The 27,304-nt window shown below is 35.9% G+C and overlaps 1 protein-coding gene and 1 non-coding gene across 8 annotated transcripts in view; one reads left to right on the top strand and one right to left on the bottom strand.

Moving 5' to 3' along the window:
* SATB1 (SATB homeobox 1) overlaps positions 1–27,304 on the bottom strand; it is a 90,373-nt gene that overhangs the window by 35,483 nt on the left and 27,586 nt on the right. For all 7 annotated transcript variants that reach the window (XM_014731844.3, XM_070239062.1, XM_023620878.2 and 4 more), the window contains 3 exons: positions 13,191–13,302; positions 10,432–10,886; positions 2,701–2,913 (listed from right to left, as the gene is read on the bottom strand). In XM_014731844.3, coding sequence (XP_014587330.2) covers positions 2,701–2,913; positions 10,432–10,886; positions 13,191–13,302 — 780 coding nt within the window. The remainder of the gene's footprint in view (positions 1–2,700; positions 2,914–10,431; positions 10,887–13,190; positions 13,303–27,304) is intronic.
* LOC111768515 (U6 spliceosomal RNA) lies at positions 1,983–2,086 on the top strand. The gene has a single exon (XR_002800915.1). It is a non-coding gene; the product is annotated as a U6 spliceosomal RNA (small nuclear RNA).

The following is a 27,304-nucleotide window of genomic DNA, read 5'->3' as shown; positions in this document are numbered from 1 at the left end:
TGAGCCACAAGGGACCTCTGCCTTTAACAAGCAGTTCTTTAGAAAGAAATCAAGGTTTGGGTCCAACCCAAGCCAGAGTTGTCTCAAAATAGGTTTTGAATGTCTCCATTTTGGAGGAAATGAAATGCATAGTGATTTCACATAGACTCCTCTCTGGCAAAATATAAAATTAAAAAAGACAAGATTTTGCAGTCTGCTTCTGTATCTGTAGTTTCATCCTTCCTTTCTCAGCCATTTTAGTCACTTGTAATAAGCATGGTGTTAAAACCTTATATGTGTTGTACTGGCTCCAGTTTAAGCATTCATCTTCAATGGCTACAAAACAGTACAGTGCTAATTCAACCGCTCAGTAACACAGTTTTCCAAATCTAAAGTACTCATTTTACATTGATAATACTTTTAAGACATTGAGGAGTTCTTAAAATTTAATTCATTGAATCAAGTTCAAGGGTAAAAGGTGAACTGACTGGTTGTGAGCTCTATTATAACAATATCAAGTAATGCAAGGGGATTCTCAGTGAGGCAAATAAGATACCTTAAAGATTTATATTACAGCAGTGAAATAAAATTATACACATATATCAGATAATCAATTCAGAATGTGGTTAGATGGCCAATAAAACTGCATTAATAGAAATAATTATTTTCTTTGAAAGAGTTGCACTAAGAATCTACAGTATCTACACACTCCATATGTCCATTGTTGGCCAAGGGCTTGGTCTCAACTCCTCTTGAGAACAAATAAATACAGCTAAAGATGGCTCAACCAGTAAAATCAATAATTCAGGCCAAAACAAATGAAACTTTCTATCCCAAATTATCAGCATATATCGTCTTTAGACATACATATAGGAAAGCTACCCAAGAGAATCTTACTACTATATGAAAAAAAATATCTCTTAAGAATTAATGTAACTTGAAGAAAAAATTTGGTGAATAAGGACAGCAGAATCACATAAATAAAAGCAATAAAATCCTAGAAAAATTAGAAAACAAAACTTGCATTAAGGAACCATTAAGTCAAATATTTGGATAGATTTTTTTTAAAAAAGCAGCAGCTCAAAGCTGAAGTTCCTGCTGGTCTGAAGTAAGCCATTCTTTTGTTAGCATTTCAGATTAAGTGATAAGTAAAATAACTCTGCCCAGAGGCCTCTTGGTGATGACTATAGGAGCAGAGTTAACCTATGATGGTGTGTGTATTAACTCTAACCACTTTACACTAAGTGCTAAACCAAGTTCAAAGCACAGTATTTTTTAACAACTCTTACAAAAGTCATGTACATATTTTATAAAGAACGAGTTCCTCATTTTTTTTCTTAAGAAATATTGTATAGAAAGCTTTACAGATCAACTTCAATAACTGTGTGTATATATAAGATGCCATTCTTTTCAGCTACAGAAACATGACGTTCTTATTCATACTTATAGCAGCGACTTCCTTACAGTCTGCTCATTTAAACATCAGGACCAAATTGATTTTCATTAAATAAAATGGAGAAAATGGACTTTTGTGGCGTTTCTAAAAAATAATCGTTTCAGAACATTACAATACGCAGTACCATACCCTCAAAGAAGTGGCTGCATATTATGTCTATTCCTTATTTATGGAGTATCTGTAGCAGTTTCATTTTTAGTGTTGAACGAGCTTGTATTTCTACATTTAGAAATATATGATTGTTTTTTATTATTGATGAAAAGAAATTAACACCAAATATAACTTCATTATGACGCCGTTACATGAATACTTTAAATTTGTATTCCACATTCACTTTTTATCCAGTTTCAGCTAACTTTATTTTTAAGAGTTGTGCATGGTACAAATTAAATGTGTGAGAAGATATATTTGCTTGTGGATTTTGCATCTAATCTATCATCAAACTTTTACCTAATAATTTGTACTGAAAATTAACTTCTTGAATTGTCATAATAGTTATAAAGCTAACTTTCAAACTTGATTAAAAAAATACAGATGTACATATACAGCGCTTGCATCGGTAGCACATATACTAAAAGTGGAGTGATACAGAGAAGACTAGCATGGCCTCTGCGCAAGGAGGACACGTAGATGCACATATATAAAGTTACCTGGAAGGTGACTTTTGTCCTTCCTAAAAAGTGCAAACATTTGGCAAATAGAAAATGTGCCCATTTCTGGGAATATGGATGGAATTCCTTATCAGCCCCATTTAAAGCTGCCTTCAAGGATTGTATTAAACTTAATTATGAAAGATTACAAATGAGATGATGTGTAATTGATACCAGCTGCAGTTCGTATTGGAAAGCATAAATACAAATGGAATTATTTATTTATTTTTATTTATTTACTATTCAAATGGTGGTTCTAAAACTCATAGGGATAAAATTGACTTTATTACTTTTTTTTTCTATTGAGTTTAAAATACTTCTTAGTAGTAGTAGAGACAAATATCCCATTTAAAGACTACTTTTAAGCCCCAAAGAACCCCCAAAATGAAGCAACACAAAGCAACTGTCTTTCTTCTAATTAGTAGCTTATTGTTTTTATATGAGAATTAGTGATTTGGAAGCAAATTCTCCTCAAGCAACTCTATGAATTATTACTTTTAAAAAACTGTGTATCTATCCATCTATCTTTCAACTTCTTGTTGAGATTGTTCCTCAAACATTAAAAAGAACACACACACACAGCAATTAGAAGGGCATGGAGGAAAGAGACTTCACCTGGGGAGGGCGGCTGGGCGGTGTGCTTATCAGGGGGGCAGGACCCATTGCAGAGGCAGCATTCAAGCTCCTTTCCCTTTCATCCTGGTAAATTCGATCTCTTTCAGCTTCTGGTAACTGCAAGAAATTCTGCATAGCCCGAAGGTTTACCAGCAAAGACTGGGATGCAGTCTTGGGGTCCTCTTCCTTTCGGAGGATTTCTGAAAGCAAGCCCTGCCGGGAAGGAAAGGCACAGGGTGAGTGAGCTTGCTCCCGTGCTCTGCCGGCCAGCAGTGAGCCTTCCCTTTGCTTAGCCACTCGGCTTAGGAAATGAACAGCCAGAAGCATTAATTCTACATAGGAATATCTTAGTTACAACTGAGGTGGTAGAGAAGAGAGCCTCAATTGTATTCTTAATTTTATTAAGCATCTGCTTTACATATAACATAAACTGAAACTGCCTAATTGGTCTCCTTCCTTTGAGTAGCTTAACTTGGCATGAAATCTTTCACAGAGGGACGATGGAGGGAAGTTAAGAATAAATGAAATGCTCATAATACAACAGCACTGAACAGTATAGTTCTCAAGCTGCCTAGACAAAGGCAGTGGAATGCCAACAGCCCAACATGTAAAGAAACAAAGCCATTTCTAGAGAAACAGAACTTTCAAACAAAATACCAGAAAATGAATTGTAATATATTACAAGAAAAAATATTACTAAAGCATCATCTAAGATTTATGCTGTTTTCACAGGCAATACTGTAGGTTATTCCTTAATTTTCAAATTATTGAAATGAGAAGTGATTCTTCTATTTATCATTTAAGGGAACCATACTGACTACCTTAAATAATTCTAAACTCTATCTTGCTATATTACAATTCTGGGTAACAGGTTGAAATTTTGAACTTCAGAAACCACAGATTAAATTTGAAATACATAACCCCCTTTCCACATTGCAAAAATCCATCATAATGTGCCAATGAAAAGGATATTACCAAATTCTGTAATTATCAAATTTCTTAAGGAATAGAAATCCTTATTAGTGATGGGAGAAATTTACAAACCATTAGTAAATTCTTTTAAGATGTCCTTCTGCCCAAATAATAGAGCATTAATTGTCAACTACTTTTCTTGAAAAAATTTTTGAAAGAACACTTTCAAAAATGGGTGGATTTCCCCAATTTTGTTTAAGGCATTATATAAAATAGAAGGATTAGAAAAATTTTCTGTCCATTTGATAGAGGCTGAGAAGCCTTTATCCCTCCAATCTCGTACATGAAATAATGCCTGGAATACCAAGGCACATTTGCTGTCTACATTTAGCCAGAATATCAGTTTATCACAACATAGCTCAGAAGAAAAGATTGTCAAGGCCGAAATCTAATTTGCAAATTTCATTTCCCAATAACTCTGCAGAATGGTGAAAGGGTACACTTGGGGAAGGGGAGGTAAATGTCATGTCAAAACAATTGAGCCCCAAGATTACAACACTTGGGTTTTTTCAGGGTTTTCAAGAAGTGCATGTTTTGTCCTAGCTTTGTCCCCAATTCCTCAGGGCTGATGCACCATATTGCCCAAATATAATCTTTGAGTGCAGACAGTATAAAAGTACCGTCCACTTTAAAATGACACAGGTTACTATTAAAAAATATTCTCTGATGGGTTCAGGGGACTTACATTTTAGTTTCTTACTTGGTCTACACAACCAAAGCTTGGAGTTGGACCCAAACTTTTAGTTTCACCATAAGAAATGTGACTGAAGAATGAAGGGTACAGGTCCTTCCATTCATAATAGTGACAAGTAATGTTGCAATTGTGTTTATACAAGAGCAGAACATCTAGTCAATTTAACTAAAATTCAGTCAAACAGGCAGTCAATCATCCAGCTATTTAATTTGCACAAGGCCAACTAATTAGATTCATTGTGTTTTTGATGTGTCACACTGAAACCAAAAAATACAGGTCTCAAAAAAATGAAAATAGGTGTAAAAAATAGTCCTCACTTCACACTCTTCGCCATGAAATATTATGTATTAAAAGATGTGCTTGGCAAAGCAATATATCTTAACTAGACAGAAGCAGACAGAAACATACAGTATACATAAACACAATGTTATAAATTCCTTGAGTATAATAATCTAATATTCATTTTTGCCATCCCAGCACAATGTCTACCACATAAGTGTTTGATAAATATGTACTAAATGGATTAATTATGTGTATTCAGATCACAAAAGGAAAAAATTGCAAACGGGTTATGATAGAAACATAAGAACAAGGTATGCTACCTATGGGTAAATTCTAATGGTAATTATTAGTTTATCCAAGGTGAGCCTTCAATGAAAAGTTATGTGACACTTTATAAGATGCTTATCTACACTAATTGTTCAGTAATAAAAAAAAATAGATTAGGTAAAATGAGATCCCATGAATAGTTAGGATGTTATTCTACTTGAGAAATTTGAAATTAGACATTTATAAATCTCCAATTACAAAATAATATATCATCTTTTTATTATGTATCTTTCCTGAGACAGTAGAGAACCATAGTGAGAAAATTAAACATATGAAAAAATACATAATAATGTTTTCTATCAATTCTTGCTAACATGAAACGAAGTCATTTCCCGTATGGCTCAAAGTAGAAGACAGCAGGTCATGTGAGTGAGAATTTAGAAATTTTACTACCCATATTTTGATGTTGGCATTACTTCCCATTTGAGTATATGAAGTATTTTAATGGAAAAGTGTTTTATTTCCACTAAATTATTCTATTGGAGCAGGTGCAGCTTTTCTACCTGGAATATGTTGAAGGTCTAATGCAATATTTCAAACCCTGGAACACTCAAAGAGCTCTAAAGCCGCCAGTGTAGACAGTCTCAGGTGTTTTAGAAACCTTCGGGGTTTTTTTTTTTTTGGCCCAGGCTTTCAAAGAGGGGAGTGCCCCCTGGTGGAAATGCTTGAAAATATTGTTAGAAAATGTTTTGATTAGAATGTGTTAATTACCACAAAAAAAAAAAATCATGTCACTTGAGAATAATTCTGGATGCAAAATTATTCTAATACCATTAGAATCTGGATATGGGAATGCATGTTTTGGTCCCATTCAGGTTGTTGTTACCTGAGTAGCTGCAATTATGGATTCAAGATGTACGTGGCCCCTATTTCCCATTTCCCCATAGTCAAAAATACAGTTCAGATTTGTCAAGTTAGGTCAAGGTCATTTGTAATAATCCCTCAAGTGGATAGGAAGAGGGATCTCTTACCAAAAATTCTTCTTCGTGCTAAAAAATAATATGTCAAGGGCATCACGTACCTTACTTGCTACCTCAAGAGAATACGTTAAAACATCAAGACCAAAACATTTATCAGTATTGTATACCATACGTGCTCGATAAACTTGAACCAATTAAACAAAACCATTAGTCATTCTTGTTTCTGATAAGAACTTGAGAATCGTATGTTATGTACTAAGTTACCAGCACCTTATGAATATTAATTTTATTGAAAATGAGAAGCTGCTTTTCATTGGGACTCTGTATCTTCAAATAATTTGATATGTGCCCTATATATGAAAACACAAAATTATTCTGCATTGTCATTACATAGTGGTTAAGTGATAATTCTGACTTTTTCAATTAAAGAGCGAACTTACTGATGAATTCCTAAACCTTTTTTACATTCCAAAAAGAGTTTACAAGTTATTACAAGTAAAATTCATTAGTAATAGTAAAAGAAAGCAAAAACCTTCAATAAATATTATCAGTACTTCCAAAAGCTAATTATGAATTCTTTAAAACAGCAGATAAGCGAAAGAGACTGCCAATCTGAACAAAAAAGCCTGTCTGGCCTGCCGTTTGTCTCCTTTTTGAACATAATCACTGATTCAAATAGATTTTATCAGCTTCATGGAACTTCAAAGCCCTCAGAAGGAAAATATGATTTGCTGAAACCTCCCTCCTAAAAAGAAAATACACAGAATATTCTTCAAGGCTACCTGCCTCTGTTGTTTGGTGAATTTTTAATCACAGGTCCAGGTGAAAGCCTATTTTCAAATTCAAACTCCACCTTCTACCTTGGACTCAGGCCAAGTAAGTTATAAGCAGACGCATTTCTCTGCCGTTTGGGAGGCTACACGAGAGCTGTCATGGTGGGGTAATAGCACCTTTTTACCTTTTATTCAATAGTGATATGGATAGTGGACTTTTCTTAAATTACACTGTGAAGAATTATAGGAACACAGCAGCAATTTCTGTTATACTTAAGCAGGCAAATTTCTCTCCACCACATAATTTACAGAACTCAAATTCAATAAAACATTACATGATGGTCCATTACTGTTATCAGTTTTGAATAATCCATCTTCATTCTTTATTTTACTGGAAAATAAAGTGTGCCAAAGACAAGAGGAGGGGGGAGACAAAAGGAAAAAAGCCATAGAATGGGATCAGAGTTAAACTCTGGGTTTTATTTAAAAAAAAAAAAAGGCACTAAAGACTATATTTTCATCTATCAAAACCTTTAAACAGCAATAATACAGAGAAGTGAATTGAAAAGTATAAATCTAGAAGCCTCAGCAATTATTTTTAGCCACAGGTTTCCATTAAAAAGACATCAAGTAGGCATAACTGAATGAATGACATATGCTAAAAGCTGATATCTTCAGTAGCAATTAAAGAACATATGCCCATCAATTCAGGAGGGGAAAAAGTCTTTAAAACAAGTAATTATATGAATTTCACCATAAATTTTCAGAAAAGGAAGACTTTTATTTTTTTTAATAGTCATGTGAGAAAGTCTTAAGAGGGGGTATGTTTTAATTTAGGAGACCCAATTAAGATGATGGGAAAATTCCCTAATTAAGAGTTAAAACATGAAATACAGGATTTTAAAGTTATATATAGCTGTCAATAACTAAAATATCTCAACTCATAACACATTATCTATTATATTAATATTTTAACATACTGTTTATAGGGCATCAATGTCTTTATCAGATCATATTATACAATTTTGCAATTGTATGTACACATTTTACATTAATTTTTAAACTCAGAGTTGGAACTGCACATTGTAATAAGTGTACACAAATGTGTGATGTGCGATTTAACTCCGCAGAGCTCCTTGTCTATACATATGCATTAGCATGTGTATTTTCGTACTCCACACTCACACCATACACTCTCTCTCTGCACCTGCTTTTATTGAAATGCATACACTTTGAAATAAACACACTACATGCATTCATATGAATGTATAATCATTAAAATAAATGCAGCTGTGTGTGCGCGTGCGAGCATGTGTGCTTTTTAAGTATGACCACCGAAAATACATGCATGCTTGTGTGTTCAAAAGCTAGTTCCCAAAATGTGAACACTTAAATATACATAGGAAATTACTCATTTAAATCAAACAGCTTCGAATATGGCCCAATATCTACTGCGACTGAGGAGTAGCAATTACCAATATAAAGGCTTAAAATAAAACCCCTCTATCACCCAGGGCTCCTAATAATTTTTTGGTAATGATTTTCTAAATTGGCTATTATTAATAGAGATCAGTATCAAGCTGTACTTTCATTCTCCTCTCATCTTCAGAAAAATAAAGTCATTGTTTTTAATGTTAACCATAGAGATGACTATCTTTTCAAAGAGATTAATATGGTATATAAAGAGAGAATTCTGCCTTTTTTCCAGTAACACATCCTATAGATATTCACGGAATTTGTCAACGTGAGAACCAAAGGCAGAACGAACGGTCAACTCTTCAGAGTAATGCCTGTGACATCATCACCCAAGAGAAGGAAAACTGTACCAACGGGTGTTGACCTCACCCTTATGTCTCTCAGCTGGACTCTCTTGTCATTCTTCCTCCAGATAAAACACACTTTCCTTAGCGCCTTAAGAAACAACAATTTGCTCAATTTTTAAAATGCTTCTCAGTAAACCTGTATGTCATTCGTGTCTATGTCAAGGGTGTCTTTGTCTGTGGGCCTTTAATTCAATTCAACAAGCATTTTAGTGAACTTTTATGTAGAGACCTGTCTATTCTTTGGCTGTACTGAGAACTACTGGCAGTTACCACTATTTACAAAAATAAAAAATGCTGCCAGAAATAGACTCGAGTATCTAGAAGGTTGATTTTTGATTCATTCATGCATTCACATCTTATTTTTTTTTAATAATTACCTCCCAACTGAATATAGGTGCCATGTTAAATTTACCAGCTAATAATGAACACATTTCTTAAGTTGTAAAAACATAGAACCAGCTAAAACCATAAGATTTTAACCTGAGACATAACCTTCAGCAACCACCCTTTTAAAAATAGATAAATGATGTATGAAAAACGAAAAGAAACTGAAAACAAACACTGCGTTAAGGGCTTTGTCAGGCCTCCTCACTCTCAATCCAGTTAAGGCAAGCCAAAAATAAGACAGCGGGGATTCTCCTAGGTATGGAAACTCTGCCAACAAGGAATTAATGCTAGATTATTTTTGTACCAGAATTTTATTCTTATAATCATGTGATAAACAAAACAACTTAAATATGAAAGGAAAGTATGAGTCAGGCCAAAAAAAAAATTTTGACAAAAGAAAGAACAGTGGTAAAACAAGAAAGTCGAAAGGACATAATGTCCTCATTCTAATCAAAGTTACACGTTCTTTGGGTTTTTCTTTTTTTTTTTTCAGTGTGCCTGGGCCAAGAATAAACACCATATATATCATACTAGTTTCCAAAAAAAGAAATGAAAAAAAAAATCCTCTCATTCACAGTTTAATGGAATCAATTTGTTTAGAACTTTTCAAATACCTTTGTCTTAAGCGTTCTCTATTATATATTACCCTTTCTCCAAGTCCCTGTAAACTTCTTCCATGCTGATACTATCTTCCCTGGAATTTTCCCAGGAGGACAAAGGTGTGAGCACCAGGGGTATATGCAGATCTCTGGACACTAAGGCCCACAGGCCAAATCTAGCCTAGGGCCTGTTTTGTAAAGAGTTTTATTGAAACACCACCACACCACATCCATTCATTTATTGTCTATGGTTGCTTAGCCCTCTACAATATGACAGAGATCCTATGGCCCTCAAAGCCTAAAATATTTACTATCTGGCCTATTGCAGAAAAGGTTTGCTGATCTCTGGTCTAGAGAATGAGGTTTGGGAGAACATTAACAATAATGTGAGGAGGGGAGAAGACAAAGCTAAGAAACATTTTATGTTAATAAGCCATATTTTTTTTTCTAAATGGCTGTTCAGAATTAAATGGCAGAAATTACTCTTGAGTCCCAAGATGTTTTTTTTTAAAAGTTGGAGAGGACCTTCAATAGGGCATATTTACATACTCATGTTTGACGTGGGTAGTAACGTGGAAAAGATGTTAGGCAAGAAGCCTGAAATCCCGCCTTGACCAAGTCGTCAAACTTTTCTCCATCTTCTACTAAGAGCCTATGATTCCATTACGTGAAATCATAGGTAACGCCAGTTTGAAATATTTTGATATTTAATTTATTCTTTCAAGGCCCCTGAATCAGGATCAATCTGTACACAGCTTTTGCTTGGTCGAGGAGATGGATAATAGGGAAAGGAAAGATAAAATGTAGGCACCACAAGAACAGACAACGTGATCACAGGAAGAGAAGGATAAAATGTTAGTACAGAGTAAAAGAATCAAGATTAGTACAGATGGGACTAAAAAAGGAGAGAGAAAGAGAGATACAAGAACCACATCTAAATAGAACAAAACTGACCTGAGTTCTGTTAAAAGCCACACGTGCAAATACTGCCTGGGAGATTCCTGCTCGTTTCAGTTCATCACGTACCCACTGGTAGATTTCGGAAGACACCTCTGTGTTGGTTGAAACCTGTTGCTCCAAAGGCTTATTCATAGATCTACTGACAGGGGGAGGGTGGTTCAAGTATTGTTGGTTTAAGGACTGCTGGGCTAAAAGTCTATTCACTGCATACTGCTGGTTCAGCAGCTGAGCCATCACCAGCTGCTGGTTGACCAATTGAGGACTGATGGGCGTTGACACAAGCCCAGGGTGCAGGTTCGGAAGAGGGGTCCGGACAGAGGGCTGGCTGCCATGGGAGAGCTGCGCGGGGGACGGAGGCTGCTCGGCTGTGTTCCCTGGGACCGGCTGCTGGCCAAAGTTGACATGGTTGGCACCTTGCTGGGATAGTTCAGAAAGACTATCCATTTCGACTAAAGTAGACAAAAAGTAAAATCATGTTAAGCCAACAATGATGGGTATTGATAAAGATTTCTGATCATTTTCTAAATAGAGACAGTAGGCACAGGGCACATCGAAGATCCAATTAAACCAAAAAACTTTCAAGATGGAACTCTTCATTTTCCTCTTATGCACAATTCCACAAACTTTGAGAGTGGGACACTACTTCTGATCTAATTTTATAATGTACTTTAGGTTTAAGGCATAAAATCAATTATTTTCAAATTCTCTGCAGCTAGTTTTGGGATCAAACTATTATTCACTCTCACTTATTACCACTAGAAGGCTTATAAGCAATGTTTAGGAGAACTAGAGCTTCTAGAAAAACATCATTTGCTTAACGACAACTAGAAAGATGAGCTGAGCTAAGGAAAGATCTCATATGCAACTAAAGGAAAAAGAAATACACAAGCATTTTCTCATGATATATATTAACTGTTATTACTCTAGGCAAAAGGTTTAAAACAAAAAAGATGACATAAATGTTATCTACATTCAATTTTTACCTAGCCATGAATATAAAGAAGTAACCAATATAATAAATAATGAAAGTGGTCATAATGAGAAGTAATAATAACTGCCTATTGAACACTGTGCTGAATATCTTATATGGCTTGTTTCATTTAATTTTAACCTTCATGGGCGGCAGGTGTATCTGCAAATATTTTTTAGAATGAAGCAGATAATTTATTGTATTGCAAGCCAGTATACCCAGTGTTGCTAAGACCCAAATGTTTCTTGAAGAAGCTATGACTATCACCAGATGCTAAAGTCAGTCTTTCAAGGAAGGGGCGGGGAGTTGTTCTGGCACAATGGTGATACTGTGACGATTTTGCAATTTATTACTGCCTACCCAAGATGAATGCTTCTCCCTTGGCTAGATCCCTCATGTGGACTGGCTGAGAGTCAGCTCTAAGTGTGTCAAATGCTTTGCTGTCTCAAGGAGACTGGTTTGATGCTCTTGACTGGAGGGCTGAGCATGGCACTGTATGTAAATAGGTGAGTCCTTCGAAATAGCACACCACAGTATAGACTCCGGCTTGATTTTAATCATCATTTCTCTTTTCGTTAGATATTCAGGTTTTATATTTAGAGGAACTTATCATATTGCTATAATCACTGATATATGCAAAATATAACTAAGAATTGGGGAGGAAACCTTTCATTTCTACTAGAGAAATCAGCCCAAGTGGGCCATTCACAGGGAATAGTAATTCAAGCAATTATTCCAAAAATGATGCATTGTCTTCATTACAGCTCTAAGCTATAAAAGGCAAAGAATCTGTTTTGGTAGATGGATGGTTTTTCTTCAAATATTAAAAGCTAAAACATGCTCAAAATTCACGTTCTCTTGTCTCTTAAAATCTTTAGGAAAAGTTATTATTGTTGTTATTAAATGAAGGTAACAGAAGTAAACAGAAATAGAATTACAATAGGGCATAATTCTATGCATATTAAACCCCCCATTCCTATATTATTTTAAAATATATTTGGAAGGTATAAGTATGTGAAAGAAAACATTAATAGAAATTAAAACATTAACCTTAATCACAGTGTTTGCTTTTGTGAACACTAACAAACTCAGTAGGGAGAAAAAGTCATAATCTAAATGCTTAGGTACAACACACAACTTTTATCTGTCATTGTACACTGCAGATAATTTTAATGTATTTCCTGTGTAACAAATATTGACCTAAAGTTACCGTGTTAAGATAGGATGCTATATTGGAATTAAAAGTTTAGAAATGATGCAATGATTTTTCTGGTATGGATGGTAAAGGACTACGCTCACCAAAGTGCATATCTAAGGGGGCTGGCGATTAGAGCTATAAAAATCACTTGATCTCAATTGTGGAAACTATAAATACAATTTAATTTCCTGAAAAATTGTGTGCAAAAACAGGCAATTTCTCTCTCTCTCAAACAAAAACAAAAAACATAAAAGCATGATTTATCTCTGAGAGAAATCGCAGCTAATATTAGTTATTCAAGACCTGGTTAGGGCTTCACTGAGATGTTAAAAAATGACAGCTCCCCTCCTCACGCCTCGATTTCCTGCACGTCTGACAACCAAGTCAGTTTGGCTGATTTAAACACAAACATTTATTGAATTTAATTATCTCATTATACTCATACCCACTCCCCACCCTCAAGGAAACATTCTAAATTGATCTCTAATTGGGCAATCAAAAGACCTGGCTTTAGATGTGACTTTGATAAACCCCCAAATGACACGTAATGGTATGTAGCCACTGCTGCAAAGGTTTTTTGCTTACCCATCATATCTTTTGTCTTCTTGAAATGTTTGTACCACCTTCCAAATTCTTGACATTTTGCTGCTGAGACATTTGCATAGTAAGTGCTGTTCACAATGGAAGAAATCATACTCTGCGTGAAAAGGGGGGGAAACATTTGTAATACATAGCGGCACAAGATGGAACACAGCAATGATTTCAATTGTGGAAACTGTATTTTTTTTAAAATCAACTGCGTACCAACACATTTTTGTTTCATACTTTAGCCTAAAGCCTCGACTTCTGAAAATTCATTAAGTAGATCATCAAATGCTTATTTAAGTAGAAAGCAACAGCCCACTGAGACCAGTATAAAGCTATCAAATCCACAGACGTGGCTCTAGTATTTATGGAACCTCCATCAATGTCATCTATTCCTGGGCTGACAAACTTTCACCAATACCACCAAATCCAAATATGTGAAGAAGACTTTAGGACTGCAATTCACAAATAAACGCAACTTCGAGGTTTAGTGACTATACTCCACATCTTTGTTACTCAAAGTATGGCCCAGGGACCAGCAATACTGGCATCACCTGGAAGCTTATTAGAAATGCAGAATCTTGGGCCCTACCCCAGACCTAGTCAGTCAGCACCTGCATTTTACCAAGATCTCAGGGGATCTGTGTGCACGTTAACGTTTGGGAAACACCACTTACACCTTCCACTCCTATTATTTGGGTTTCAACTGGAGGTGTATTAACACTGTTCAAAGGTTGACGGACCACATTTAAGGACAAAATGGACTATTCACAGAGATCCTCTATCAGAAGAAAAAAAAATATTCTGCAATGCGATTGCTAGCTTCATCTGTAGTAAAGTTTGAGTTCTGAATTTCAAACTAACCATAAAAATTTTTAAATCTATGCCTTTCATGCTTACTAATTTCTCAAGGATACCACAGAAAAGAAATGACCTATTTTGTCATTTGTCTTCATCCTGCTTTTTAATAAAAGCCTGAGAAACAGAGAGTTGACAGTTTAACATATAAAAATGAAGAAAGACAATGATTTTGATGTATTACTAGAAGTTATTTTTTTTAACTTATTTTCAACAAAGAAAAGTGTTTTCTTCCCAGCAAATTTTGGTTATGGCAACTTCAGTGACTTAATTCATGGTTATTTTTAACCGTAACACCCATATTCTCTAGTAGCAGCTAAATTAACTTCCAACTGAGTCTTAGGAATAATTAGACTGTGCAGCCCAACCCATCCCCTACTCCTAGGTGTGGAAACATGAGAACTTACATCTCAGACTTCAGCTGGTCAGTGGTGAAATAGTTCACTGAAAGCAGCAGTGTTTGGGAGGGAAAAGCCAGTTTGGGGACAAAAGTATTTTTATATCATTACCTTCTTTAAGCTACTTTTAATTTAAAGCTCTTTTGGTTATTATTGATTCTCCTGACATCCATTATCAGTGTTAAGTTTGTGACATGCACACATTCCTGTGATATGTAAGTCTTGGGGATCTTTGAAGAACTTCTGGTGAAGGATAAGCTAGAGTGGCATTATTGATGTAAAACGTAGCTATCTTTCTTAAGAGGCACTGTGATATTTTTTGACACTTTCTACTTTATAGTCCTTTTCACATTTTCTCTAAAAAGATACTCTTAATGCGCTCATGATGCTCTGCCATTAATCCAGTAGCTTGCAATTTTACTAAGAGCCTCCCTCGGTCCAGAGCACAAAAAGATACTTAGTAAGGTTGCCAAAACCAGAGCCCTAAGATTACCTGATCCGGTTAACAATCCGTCAGCTTCAATCACACTTACTCTATTCTAATAATGGATCAATACAGACAGACACTAATAAAACTACTGAGATTGCTGATGGATAATGGTAATTCTGCAGATGGATGACAGTTGATGTTCTTCCACTTTGGTTAATTTTTAAAAAATTATTACTCTTATACTTAGACATTCTGGCAGTTGCTTAAATGTTAATATAATAGTGCATATAAGTCTTAGATGCAGTTTATGTCTTAATTTTCAGAAATATATGGAATATCTATATTTTGCTGAGGTTTTTGACAAACATCCAGTTTACTTTAGTTGCTAATAGTTCTATATATGAAATTTGCTCTTTGCTGCATACCTACTATGTGCCTAATACTAGGGACACAAAGATGGATAAGACACAGCCTCTGCCTACAAGAAGTTTACCAGCTATTAGGAAGACAGATACATAAACAGATCATTTTGATTCACTGTGATTCAGTATGACAACAATGAAAAAAATATATGGGGGGAAAAAAGGAAGAAGAATACATACTTTCTGAAAAAAAAGTCTGCAATATTTTTATAAAACTAGAGCCCATATGTAATAGTGCTATGCAGATATTATCCATATGTGGAAAATAATATCCATATGTGCAGGATCATCGAAGCTTCCCTCTGCCCATGTTTAACCCTACATTGGTAGGCTCTGTCCTTAAGTGACTTTCTGGGCGCCTTCTACTCTGTCAAGAGGTACGTGCTCAGGGAACTCTGATTAACGTAAATATTAGCCTAAGCAAGACACCAATCGAAAGCCTAATCCACAGGTTATGACACATACCAAAGCAACTTTTTAGATTCTCTCTCTTCCTGTGCTTTTAGGGGCCTGGGGAATATTCCATAACTCAGGTAACTTGGGGTCACCTCTATTTTTATTGGAACAACACATAGTAATCTCTACAATTAAATTGCTCATGCAGCCACTGAAAGAGGTTTCTGTTTTCTTTTTTTCTTGTAGTAAAATCCCGATTGAAGGCTTAGGTAGAGCATCTGACTAGACTAGTGAGTTTCAAGGGCAGGTGAGATTTCAGAATATCGTGGCACACATAGCTTTTGAAGGATCAGATTCACTACTATAACCCTAAATTTGGAAAATCATAAAGAAACACCTATTGTTTTGATAATACAAATAACTGAGGGTCAAAATTGGTAATATTTTCCTAGGTGGTGGGGATATATAGGGGGAAGACCAAGACCCATGTTTTTAAGGAGAGAGGCTTGGGATTCTTATGTCAATCAAAAGGAGATATTGGTTTAAAAAGATTACACAAAGCTGTGAGTTCCTCCAGGTCTGGGGCTCCATATTATTTTCCAGTCCAAATGCCTGGCATTTATTAAATATACACTAAATGTTCATTTGATGAAACAGAATCACCTAAATCTGCATTCAAGTCCAAGATGTGTCACACACTGGTAGTGTGACCTTAATCAAATTAATTGACTACTCTATCGCAGTTCCCCATGCTAAATGGGAACGAGAGCAGCACTCAGCTCAGGGGGCTGTTTTGAGAATCCGTTCTTATGTTAAGGCATTTTCTTGCATTCATTCAGTATATATTTACTGAACTCCTACTGTGTGCCAAGCACTGGGCAGGTCACTAGAAAAATAATGACCTGAAGAGACATGCTATCTACCCTTCGACAGACAATAAATAAAATAATGAATATGATGCAATTAGCACAGAGGCTGGGCAAACGAAGGATGGACTTAAGAGATATTAATTTTACTATAACAACTCTCTGCCTCCTCTTCCTCATTGGGCTTTTATTATACGATCACATTTCAGATCAGTCGAAAGACTATGCTTTTAATTAACAGAAACGTATCAGATAAAATTTTTAAATGATATATTTTAAGTCAAATTTTCTTGCAAAGAACGAAGAATATACTAATTAAATTATTAAGTTACCAGTCGACTCAAGTGATAAGAAGGGAAAACACCAAGGAAAAAATATATTTCCACTTGCAATATTCCAATGTGGTGGTATCTTCTGAAGCCGGCCTGCACCTGGTAGCTAACATCAGGAAGACACATAGCACTTCCGTGATTTAGATGTTTGAACCATGCCCCCTCCCACCTCTAGGTAACAGCTGCTCATCTCAGGATGTATTTCAGGGGTATCTCCGCTTCTGGGAGGCCTTTCCTGACTTCCCAGACATCCCACACAGAGCACCACTATAGCACTGGTCATGCTCTTTATTTTCTACTAGGCTCTGAGCCTTGAGTCTTATCTCCATGCAGCCTGGACTCATCACAGGGCTGTGCACATGTCAGGTGATCAATAAAAGATCACTGAAATAAGCCATTACTGTAGGCTACCAGAAAATCCTCCTCTCTTTTTTGTTCTTAAAGGTCAAAGGTAATGGCAGCTTAACTGTCACATGAATCTTTTAAATCTATTACTTTTAGCTGTCATGATAGAACTCATAGTTTGAAGAACCTTCGTTCATTAATTTGCAAGAGATCCCTTCCCAGGTTTTTCACAGATGTCTCGGAAGTCGCAATGCTCGGTGGTTATGTTACTCCAGTTTTCTCTTGGTGTCTATTTATATGAGCTCCCCAAAGCACTCTGAAAAAGGCACAACTCGTATTGCAAGTTTTCCTATTCAGTGGCCGGTCTGTGTAAAACATCAATGTTCAGAGAATAAAACAATCAGGCTGACAAAACTCGCTCGGTTTAAATGCCAAGTTCAAACGCTACACAGGACACCGACCAATGAATAGGCCACAGCTTTCAGCGTCGGGAAATACAATTTGAAAGTCGGCAGAAATTGGCTGTGGGTCTCATAACCCCAGTGTGACACAATATTCTCATCCTAGGAGCCAAGTTGTAAGCTTTTCTAAGATCCATAAAGCACATGTCTACTCGCTATGAGGAGCCTCGGTTCTTTCTGAGAGTCTGCTGAAGTTCCGATCTGAAAGAATGCCATCTTCACAGAAACCCCAGTACTCTAGAATGATACCATCTGCCACAGGCTGAGCTTCCTTTTCAGCCAAATACATTATTTATAACCTTTCTAATTGTGAAAAGGTAAGGATGGAATTTTTCTAAAGCCTGACTTCGACACAGTTAGAACATTCTGAACCTTTGCTCTAAGATACAGCAGATCTCCAAATTTGAAAATCAAAAAAACAGCAAAAAACCCACAAGGAATTGGTTGAGGTTACACAATTTTTCAAAATATTATATTCTTTCAAACCTCTGCTAGAATATGACACACACTGAGGTATGTATTTATAACACACTTAGACACTGAAGGCAGACAGTTTTATTTTTCTCCTTGGTCATCTCAGTAGCCAAGGAAGAGGATTCGGGAGAGGTGAGGCCTTCTGGGAAAAGGTTCGTCAACTGGGGAGAGCCAGGGATCTGATTACCCTTAAAATTGCTTTGTTGTGCCTTTAACAACAACAAAAAAACCCACCCCAAAACAATGCTAATCAGGTTATTCAATCATTTAAACCAAAACTGTTCATGCTTTTCTGCCAAATCAACCAACCACAGCAAAATCTGTTATCTCTGATTGCTCAGCTTCCAGTCAAAAAACAGTTAACCCCCACTATACCAAAAGTTTTCCAAAATACCCTCCCAGCTCTTCATTCTCATGGAGAATAAAGAGAAAGCCATGCCATCTTTAAAGGGTAATTGAGTACTGTACCATATTTGCATATTACAATATACTCTAATAAACTAAACAGCCTGTCCCGGAAGCCAGCAGCTCCCTAGCATTTCATGTGATCTCCATTCTGGCTTTCCGTGCACAATTTTTTTTTTTTTTTAACAGGACTGTGATATCATGATCCAAACTTACTAAAGACTTGTGGATGGTTTAACTTAGGTGGGAGGAGGTAGCAAGAGCATCTCCAAAATGGTGGTTCACCCATGTTTAAAGCTTTCAGGCTCCATCAACAGAGAGGGCAAAGGCTACCCATCTTATTTACACAATTATCTAAATACGATTAAACAGCTGATGGACAAATATTAAACTGGAAAATGTATAGTCATTTCAGCTTAATGTAATCCTCTTTCTGTAAACACCCAAGATGATTTTTTTCAACCAGAACAGTCCTGACATCTCATAAGCCTAAGGGTGAATAGCAAGAGATTGTTTTTGATAGTTATAAATATTCAAAAGACATGCAGACCATCTGCTTTCATAATACAGGTAAAGCAAGACTAAAATGGTGACTGCTGTATAAAAATGATTCTTTTAACAAAGTCTTCCTCTCCTCGAAAACTATAAAGACAGATGTCAAAAACTGTTTACACAGAGCAATCAGGAGCGTGCAAAATGTAATATTCCTTTTACACACAGTGCTTGCTAAAGAGATTTTTTTTTTCTTTTTCTTCCCATCTGTGTGTTGCAACACATTTCTACAAGTTAAAAACATTTTTTTCAAACAGAGATCTCATGAATACCCAAAAACATGCTATCTGGTTTCTGAATGCTAATTAATTTCAACTAAGGAATCTGAATATCTTTTTCTGTAGGAAGAAATGTATGTTTTGAATTGGAATACTCTAGAGAGACAGTAATGGAAATAATCTTGCACAGGTTTAATTCTATAAGGCGATTTTCATGGCCTACCTTGTCTGTAATATATATCTGTTATGTCCATGTTTTAAATGAAAGCACATCACTGCTAATGTCTTTGGCATAAAGTCTAAAATAATTATTTTCTGAAATAAATGTCTGCACAGGCAAAATGTATATACAGAAACCTTTAACTTCTCAGTCAATGCAGAGTGATGCATAGAGGCCTACAGTTAATTTTCAAGACTGCAACACTAATCTTGACAGTAACCTTTTTATGTATTGTATTAATGGCACAGAGGCATTAAGCACCTTTTTATAATTTTCAATAAAATGAGCATTTACTGAACAATCTGTCAAACTGCTGGCTCTCTATTCTTCTACATTTTTATTTTTTGAGGAGTGCAGCTTCATACATTCTGATGTCTCCCTCCTTTTTTCATGTCCTGTCTGCCTATGGCCTGAATTTTTACAGCAGTCTTATATGTGTGTGGAAAATTCAAAGGTCAAAGTTTAATTTCAGATCAAATGAATCAACTCCACATTCAAATACAATTTTAATAGGGATTCTCAGGAAATGGGGTTTTCTTTTAGTCCCAAAGGATATCAAAAACTACAAACAAGCTCTAAAAGGCATCATATGAGATGGTGACATGGAACGAATTTGCTGAAAATTAACAGGTAGTCCCCATCTGGTATTTGGGGGCGGGAAGGAAGGGAAATGGGCTTCAATTTCTGAGAAGCAAATGGCAGGATTTCTAAGTGTAATATTCTGTTTGTGCATGTTAGCTTATGTTTCCCAAATCTTTCCCTCTGGATCCTCTATTGCTTTCTAAGCTATCCTCTTGGGAGATACAACTGGGGCATATTCGGAATCTCAATTTGTTGAGAAGAGACTAGTCACTCCTAAATTTTACTTAAACTCCAGTTGTCATAGTTATGGCTCTTGCCATCTTGATCGATCCCAGTGCCTGAAAACGACATCTTCACACAAAGTAACCCTTGTACCGCGCTAAAAGTGGAAACTCAGAACAGAGCTCCAAAGGAATACAAAACGAAGCACCAAGAGAACACATCCAATTCGAATTTTCTTATTACATTTCCTAAAGAGGAAAATGTGATCATTTCAAATCACAGAAATTTTAATTAATTATTTAAATATCCAATTCATAATTTTTACAGAAAATGTTGGTTCACAGTTCATATGGCTTTGCCACATAAGTAATTTTATGTAAGGTCCACATAATATCTTTTAACCAGATTCTCTGTTCTGTCCTTTTGCATAAGTACCTATCTAGCTCTTTCTCACTACACACTGAAACCTTACTCCAACCAACTGAATATGTCAGTAAAGAGTTTAAACTGGAAAACATTTGTTAAAAGGTGTATTATTACTAAGGGTATGTAATATTTCAAATTAACTGCACATAGAGGCTTACGTTTGCTCATCTGAAATATGAAGGGAATTGAACTAGACAATCTCCAAGGTCCCTCCTAACAGCTTTAAGATTCGATGAAATCCCTCTGTCTTCTCAAACAGAGGTCCTACAGGGTCTCTGTCAGTGACTACAGAAAATTCAGTTATCACACACACCATCCATTCGCAGGCACTCACTGTGCAAACATCTCCGTCTACAGTTTTAAAAATAATTTTAGGAGGGTTAAAGCCCCTTGGTATCTTGCTTATAATATGATTATTAAAAATATACTCATCGTTATTAAGTTAAACATTGTGCTTCTCCAAATAGAATTTTCACAAGTTTTCCATTAGATAAATCTAAATTCAATGAGTTTGGTTTTATAGCAAAAATCGTGTCCTAAGATTCTAAATCTTAAGCACTCTGTACAAACTTGCATATTTGGGGAATGTTTGCTTACTTTCTCTGATGGCGCTGTGTCGTGAAATCTCCCATCCTCTATGGAGATTAAAATTTCTAGCATATGTGCTTAGAAATAGCAGAAAAAAGATAGCAAATTTGTGTTAAGTTCCAGAGGTCCTAAATAGAGCATATTAAAAAACTTTCAGCCACAGAGTGAAAAAAAGAACTAAAGTAGTTTGAACAATCCATTTTTCCAAAAGTAAATACTAGAACTAGGCTCTGTAACTCTTCACAGATTTTATATCCTCTTTTGACATGAACACTATTAGATTTTAAGCCAAAATGCCTAAAAATTAGGGAGAAAGGACAGTCTGGCCTTTAGCTTTTTATGGAGTACAGAACTCTCTTTGGGAATCTCATGAAACCTATGAAAGCTCTCCCCACAGATACTCCCAAAAGTGACATAACTTCAGGGTCTGCACACACCCTTGGAAGCCCACTGCCAGGTCTGTGGACCTCACTCAGATCTGATCCAAGATTTCACAGGAGACTAAGGGCTAAATCACGTCCTTGATTTATGTGTTTTACTAGATATTGTCAGCTGTTAGACAAGACTTCCCATGTCTACTAGATAAATATAAACCAATGTTGCCTCTGGATTACGTCATAGAGAAAAATCAAATTAATCTGGCTCATCTCTATCAACATTACGAAAATGCTTCACGGTTCAGAAAAATGCCATATACCGGTAATCACCTCTTTAGGAGTTATGGTGAAATGGTAGAAATGTGCTGGACGGGTTGTACTTGATGAAATAATGAGCCCCGTCCATCAGTGGAGGTGTGTGCTCCAGGTTGAGCTGGTGCTCATGCAGAAGGGTGGACAAACCAAGTCCCTGAGGCCCACTCTGGAATGGCTGAACACTTATCTACACTTGCAGCTCTCTCTAAATTCAGGTGATTCTGGACCTTTATACAGCTGACTTTTACAAATTGTGTGTTTATAGTCCTAAACAGAGTCTCCAATGCCAAATGTGGTCTTTAGAACATCTACTGAGGGATGGACCTTGTGAGCTAACAAGGGGTGGTGCTGACTGTTAACATTTCCATGTTCATGGCATCAGCATATTCGTGTATAAATCATTTGACTCTGTTATTGAAATTTTCCCTCTTTATTTTCAAATATGAGAAATGGACAAATGGAACTAATAGTAAAAAAGTGTGGCTCTCAAATATAACACAACTGAGACAAAATAAAAAGTATTAGCCACACAGAAATATATGTTCGATTACAGAAGAAAAATTTTAAATGTGCCTAGAAATATGGTGTTAAAGATTGTGCTTAATAGTGACATTTAATTAGGTCTTTTATAGCATTTTTTCAGATCTCTGGGTCCCATATACTCCCCAAGACTATTGTTCTGCTTACAAACATATATTCAAGAACATGACAATATAAGTAAAAATATGGGACGGCTTCAAATATCAGTAGGTTTTCTCAGACAAAACTTCAGAAGTAATTTGCTTTTGGTTAGGTAAATTAAAAGTTCAGAATTAAATCTAATAGGAAAAATATTTTGTAAGGTAGGATACCACAGATACAAGTATCTATAAATTACTACTAATAAAATTACTGACAGTTTACTGGTTCATGAAATTAACATGGTGAAAATCGTATAAGGCTGTTTCAGTTTAACAAATATTCCTGAGATCCTACTGTGTGCCAGGATCTAGGATTGTGATGATGAATAAAATTTAGACCCTTTGTGGCAGTCAATTAGTGTACACTGAGAGCCTAGTTAGTCCACAGATAATTTCAGAACAATGTGGAAAGTGCTACAATGGGTGCATAAAGGTTGGACAGAGCCTTGAGTGTGGGGAGTGTGGGGAGTCGGGGTGAGGAGTGTAAAAGGAAAGGATATTGGGAAAAACTCACATCCAGACGACAGTCCCATGAGGCATCTTTATCTTCTTTCACACTGTCCAGTCTGAAGTATCATATTGCTTAACTTACAAATGTGCTTACTTAAACACATTTGGGTCTCCCCCACTTCCATTTTAGAATACATCGGAACTTTACAATGACTCTAAGAATGGTGCTAAAAGTGTCCCTTAAAGGTGAGAATGAGTTATAACCCATTCCTTTCATTGTTTCACAAAGGAAAAGCTCTTGGTTGTTTCCATAAGTGAAGCTTGCGTCAAAATCAAAATCTTCCATGTGGCAGCAAAGTCTCTTAGAGCACACAGTACCCACCAAGTGTGATTTCATCTCTCAATCCCACCTTTTAGAAAAACTAAAGTTATCACATACTTTAGAACTGAGGACTGTTCTAAATGTCCTAACAATCCTGAAAATTGACACTCTTCCCTTCCTACTTTACAGATGAGGAAATTGAGGCATGGAGACTCACCCAAACTCACAGGGCTCCATTCTTGATGCCTATGTAAGGAAAGCCACTAGCTTACTAATTAAAGTGATAGCAAAGAGCGATGACACCAAAGACTCACATAAAAAGTGACAGAACCAAGTTGGTGAAGAAATATATTAAAAGAAATAATTCCATTAAGAAATAAAAAGAAAACGAGATCAAGCTCTGTCCTATGTTAACATAAACCAGGAGTTTCAATACATTCTGGAAAATACTTTTGTGATGCTGCATAAAGTTAATACTTGTTTCGGTTAGCTCCACATTTCTGAACTGCTTGGGAACAAATGCTGGATTGACAGCAAAACGGGACAAGCCGAGGACAGTGGGTGGTACCCAATGATGAGTACCCTGTCTTGTCTAGATAAGAATGTGATCTCAAATAGTCCTAGAAATTAAAGCTTTAATCTTTCTCAACTTTCAACATATCGCCTGGTTTGCATCTTTAACCCCTCAGAGTAAAGTAAATTAGATTAGCATTTTTATGGGAAAATACTGCAATACAAGATAAACTTCTTTAAAAAGAGGAAAGTAAAGAAAAAGATGATGACTAAGGAGGATAAAGTTTTAGAGTAAGAATGAGAGAAAGAAAAAAAGACAATGAAAGTCAGCCACCTTCACTACAATGAGGAATTCTGCAACCTATGAATTGTCCATGAGGAAACTAGCACCCCATAATAACACTGCATATTAGAACACAATACAATTCTACATTTCTGTAGCACCCTTCATGCAAGCATCCCAGGGTGCTTTACAATCATTATGAGTTAAAATTAAAACTGAAGCACAAACAATTCCTAATAGAATCATTTTAAAAATGCTAAACAGAACAAATAACTTTTAAGTCTAGATTTAAAAGTCCCAACAGCCAGAGCGTTCCTTACTTCAATTGGCAAGGAGCTGCAGAGCCGGGCTGACGCTGCTCTCTCCTGTTATGTTAAAGGCTCTCTTATGTTTTTTATACTCAGAGCACGTTATGATCAAGCAGTTTCCAATGAAAGAGGGAAAAATTGGGTGCGTGTATCTGTTTTGTTTTGATGATTCTGATTCTGAATTTAGGGGTTTTTATTTGTTCGTTTATGAGTTTGTTTGGGGCCCAAATCTGACATGAAATAAAGCAGATTTAAAAGGCAAATCCAGATAGAGCCCAACTTGAAATTTAAGTAGTAATTGTGAAAAAAGACACTCAAAAAGCACTCTAAAACTAGCTCTGTTTTAGCACGGAAATCAGATTAATTAGCATGATTTGGTTAACTTTTTAAAAAGACAATTAGAAAATAGCAGTGAATAGGCTTTCCCTCAGGCCGTGTGTGCCCCCCTAAGCCTTGGCAGGATTTATTATTCTGCAAATCAGAAAAAATAGGGGAAATGATCTCACGATATGGTAATTTTCCTTGCATTAGTGATTCTGAGGTCAAAGGAAACCTGTTCAGAGCTAAAACAAAGCATAGGTAAAAATCTATTAAGTGAAAATGAAGTACTTACACAGTGTTAAGCACGCTAAATTGGCACGGCTTAAACTCTTTTATGTTTTACTATTGTGAAAAGACAGTGGCTGTACAATATTTCAGATGAACCCATTTTAAGCTAGATGCTTTATTAAGTTTGGCTTTTTTGATTAATATATCTGAAAGGTTACAGAGAACTAACATCAAGCTACAGTGAAATCCTTATCTATCTAAACCGGCTACAAATGAGCCTGACATATGAGATTAAAAAAGGAAAACTTGCAATTTGGAGGATACTTTTATGGTAGATTCCATATACTATAATATTAACACAGAGCAGATATACCACTGTCTAAGTTGAAAGAGGAACTAGAATAAAGTAATAACTGGTTCAAAACACGAGGCAGAAAAAATTATCTGATGTAAGTTTAGCAATTCACACAACTACTCATATAAGATCGGTTGACCATTTCCTTTATGGATCTTGCCATTAATACAATTGTGAAAGTGGTAATAAAATCCAATTAGTATCAAGCACTTCAGTGCCTGGCAAAGCAGATATTCATAACCTCAGATTTCCACAGTCAGGAGGGTAAGGAATGGGAAAAGTTTTGTAATTTAAAAAAGGAAAGAAAAGCCTACATGGAGCTTTTCCCCAAAACACATGATATTTAACAACAAGATTTATAATATTATCATAGGAAGGGGCCAGTACAAAACCCTACAAGTACATCTCAAACAGGAAACTTTCTATTTTTAAATGGAACTTCCAGTTATAGCCTCGTCCATCATATGAGGCCAGTGGATGAGTAAGGTCTGCACTTTCAAATAGACTGAGAGATTCAACCGCCCACTGTTTCTAATGCAAATGCCTAACGTCGTCTTGGGGTTCAAAACAAAGGGCTATTAGCTCAATTATACCTACTGATCCTGAGGGATGTGAGAGGAGTGGGGAGAGAAGTGACTGCCACAGAGCTGTTACATTCAAATCTTTTGGAACCTCCCCCAAACCAGATGATCCCAGAAGTCAGGCCCTGTGGTCTAAATCGCCTTCTCGTAATTAGGGGCCTGAAACAATGGTACTTTGAGAGCAAGTCAATGTACCAAACACTAAATCAAAGGTACAAAAACAAAACAGATATGTTAAAGAAAAATTTCAGTAGTGAGAATTGGAAAACTGTAAGTAGTTATCAGTACTTCAGAGAACTCTAAGTATTTCATAAAACACATCAAATTAATTTGACAAAGGCATTAAAAAAAAAACAGTCCTTTATCTATATACGTGACCACGAAGGATACTTGGTGAAGCTCACAAGCTATGGGTATGATGAATTCCTGCCCCCTACTTTTACCAGCTATGGAACCAGGGCCGCTCATTTCAACATTCCATGCCTCAGGTTCCTCAACCGAAGATGGGAATATAAAACCATCCACCCCTTCGCGTGACAGATGTGCTCTTGATACATCAAAAGCACTAAATGAAAGTTAACTATTATTACTTCAACTATTAAGATGTGTCACCCTTATTACTACACAGGAAATAGGGTCCTGTCACACAGCAGACTGTCAATACATATTTTTGGATGAATCAGTATGTGAACATGTGAATAAATTTCATAGGTCTCACATGAAATATATGAACACCGATGCTGGATAGTCTCTTGAGAGAATGTCATTATTAATGTCTATTAAAAACTTCAGAAAGGTCATTTCAGTCTAAAAATTATGAAAAAATAACACAAAGCACAGTTAAAAAAATATACATATAGCATAACTGATAGGGATTTTTACACTGTTGCTCCAGCGCTATGTATAAGACAGACTGAAAATCAACTGAACACAGAGGTTTATTAAATGTCTCTGGAAATGCCTGTCAAGTTTTAGAGAATCAGCATGGTTAAATGCTAAGCTTCAAGAGGGCAGAGCAATTTCTTTGTTTATCTGTTTTGCCAGTACCTAACAAAACAGTCTGACATATATTAGATCCTTACATGCTGTCAGGAAAAAAAAAAAATCATTTTTCTCAATATTACTTCTAAACAGAATGTTCAAATTTAAATTAATTCTACATATCTTTTGCTATTTGAAAACAAAA

Source organism: Equus caballus, chromosome 16, assembly GCF_041296265.1.
Source record: "Equus caballus isolate H_3958 breed thoroughbred chromosome 16, TB-T2T, whole genome shotgun sequence".
Taxonomy (NCBI): domain Eukaryota; kingdom Metazoa; phylum Chordata; class Mammalia; order Perissodactyla; family Equidae; genus Equus; species Equus caballus.
Note: the sequence above shows the minus strand (reverse complement) of the source record. Positions and strands in the feature narration are given on the sequence as shown.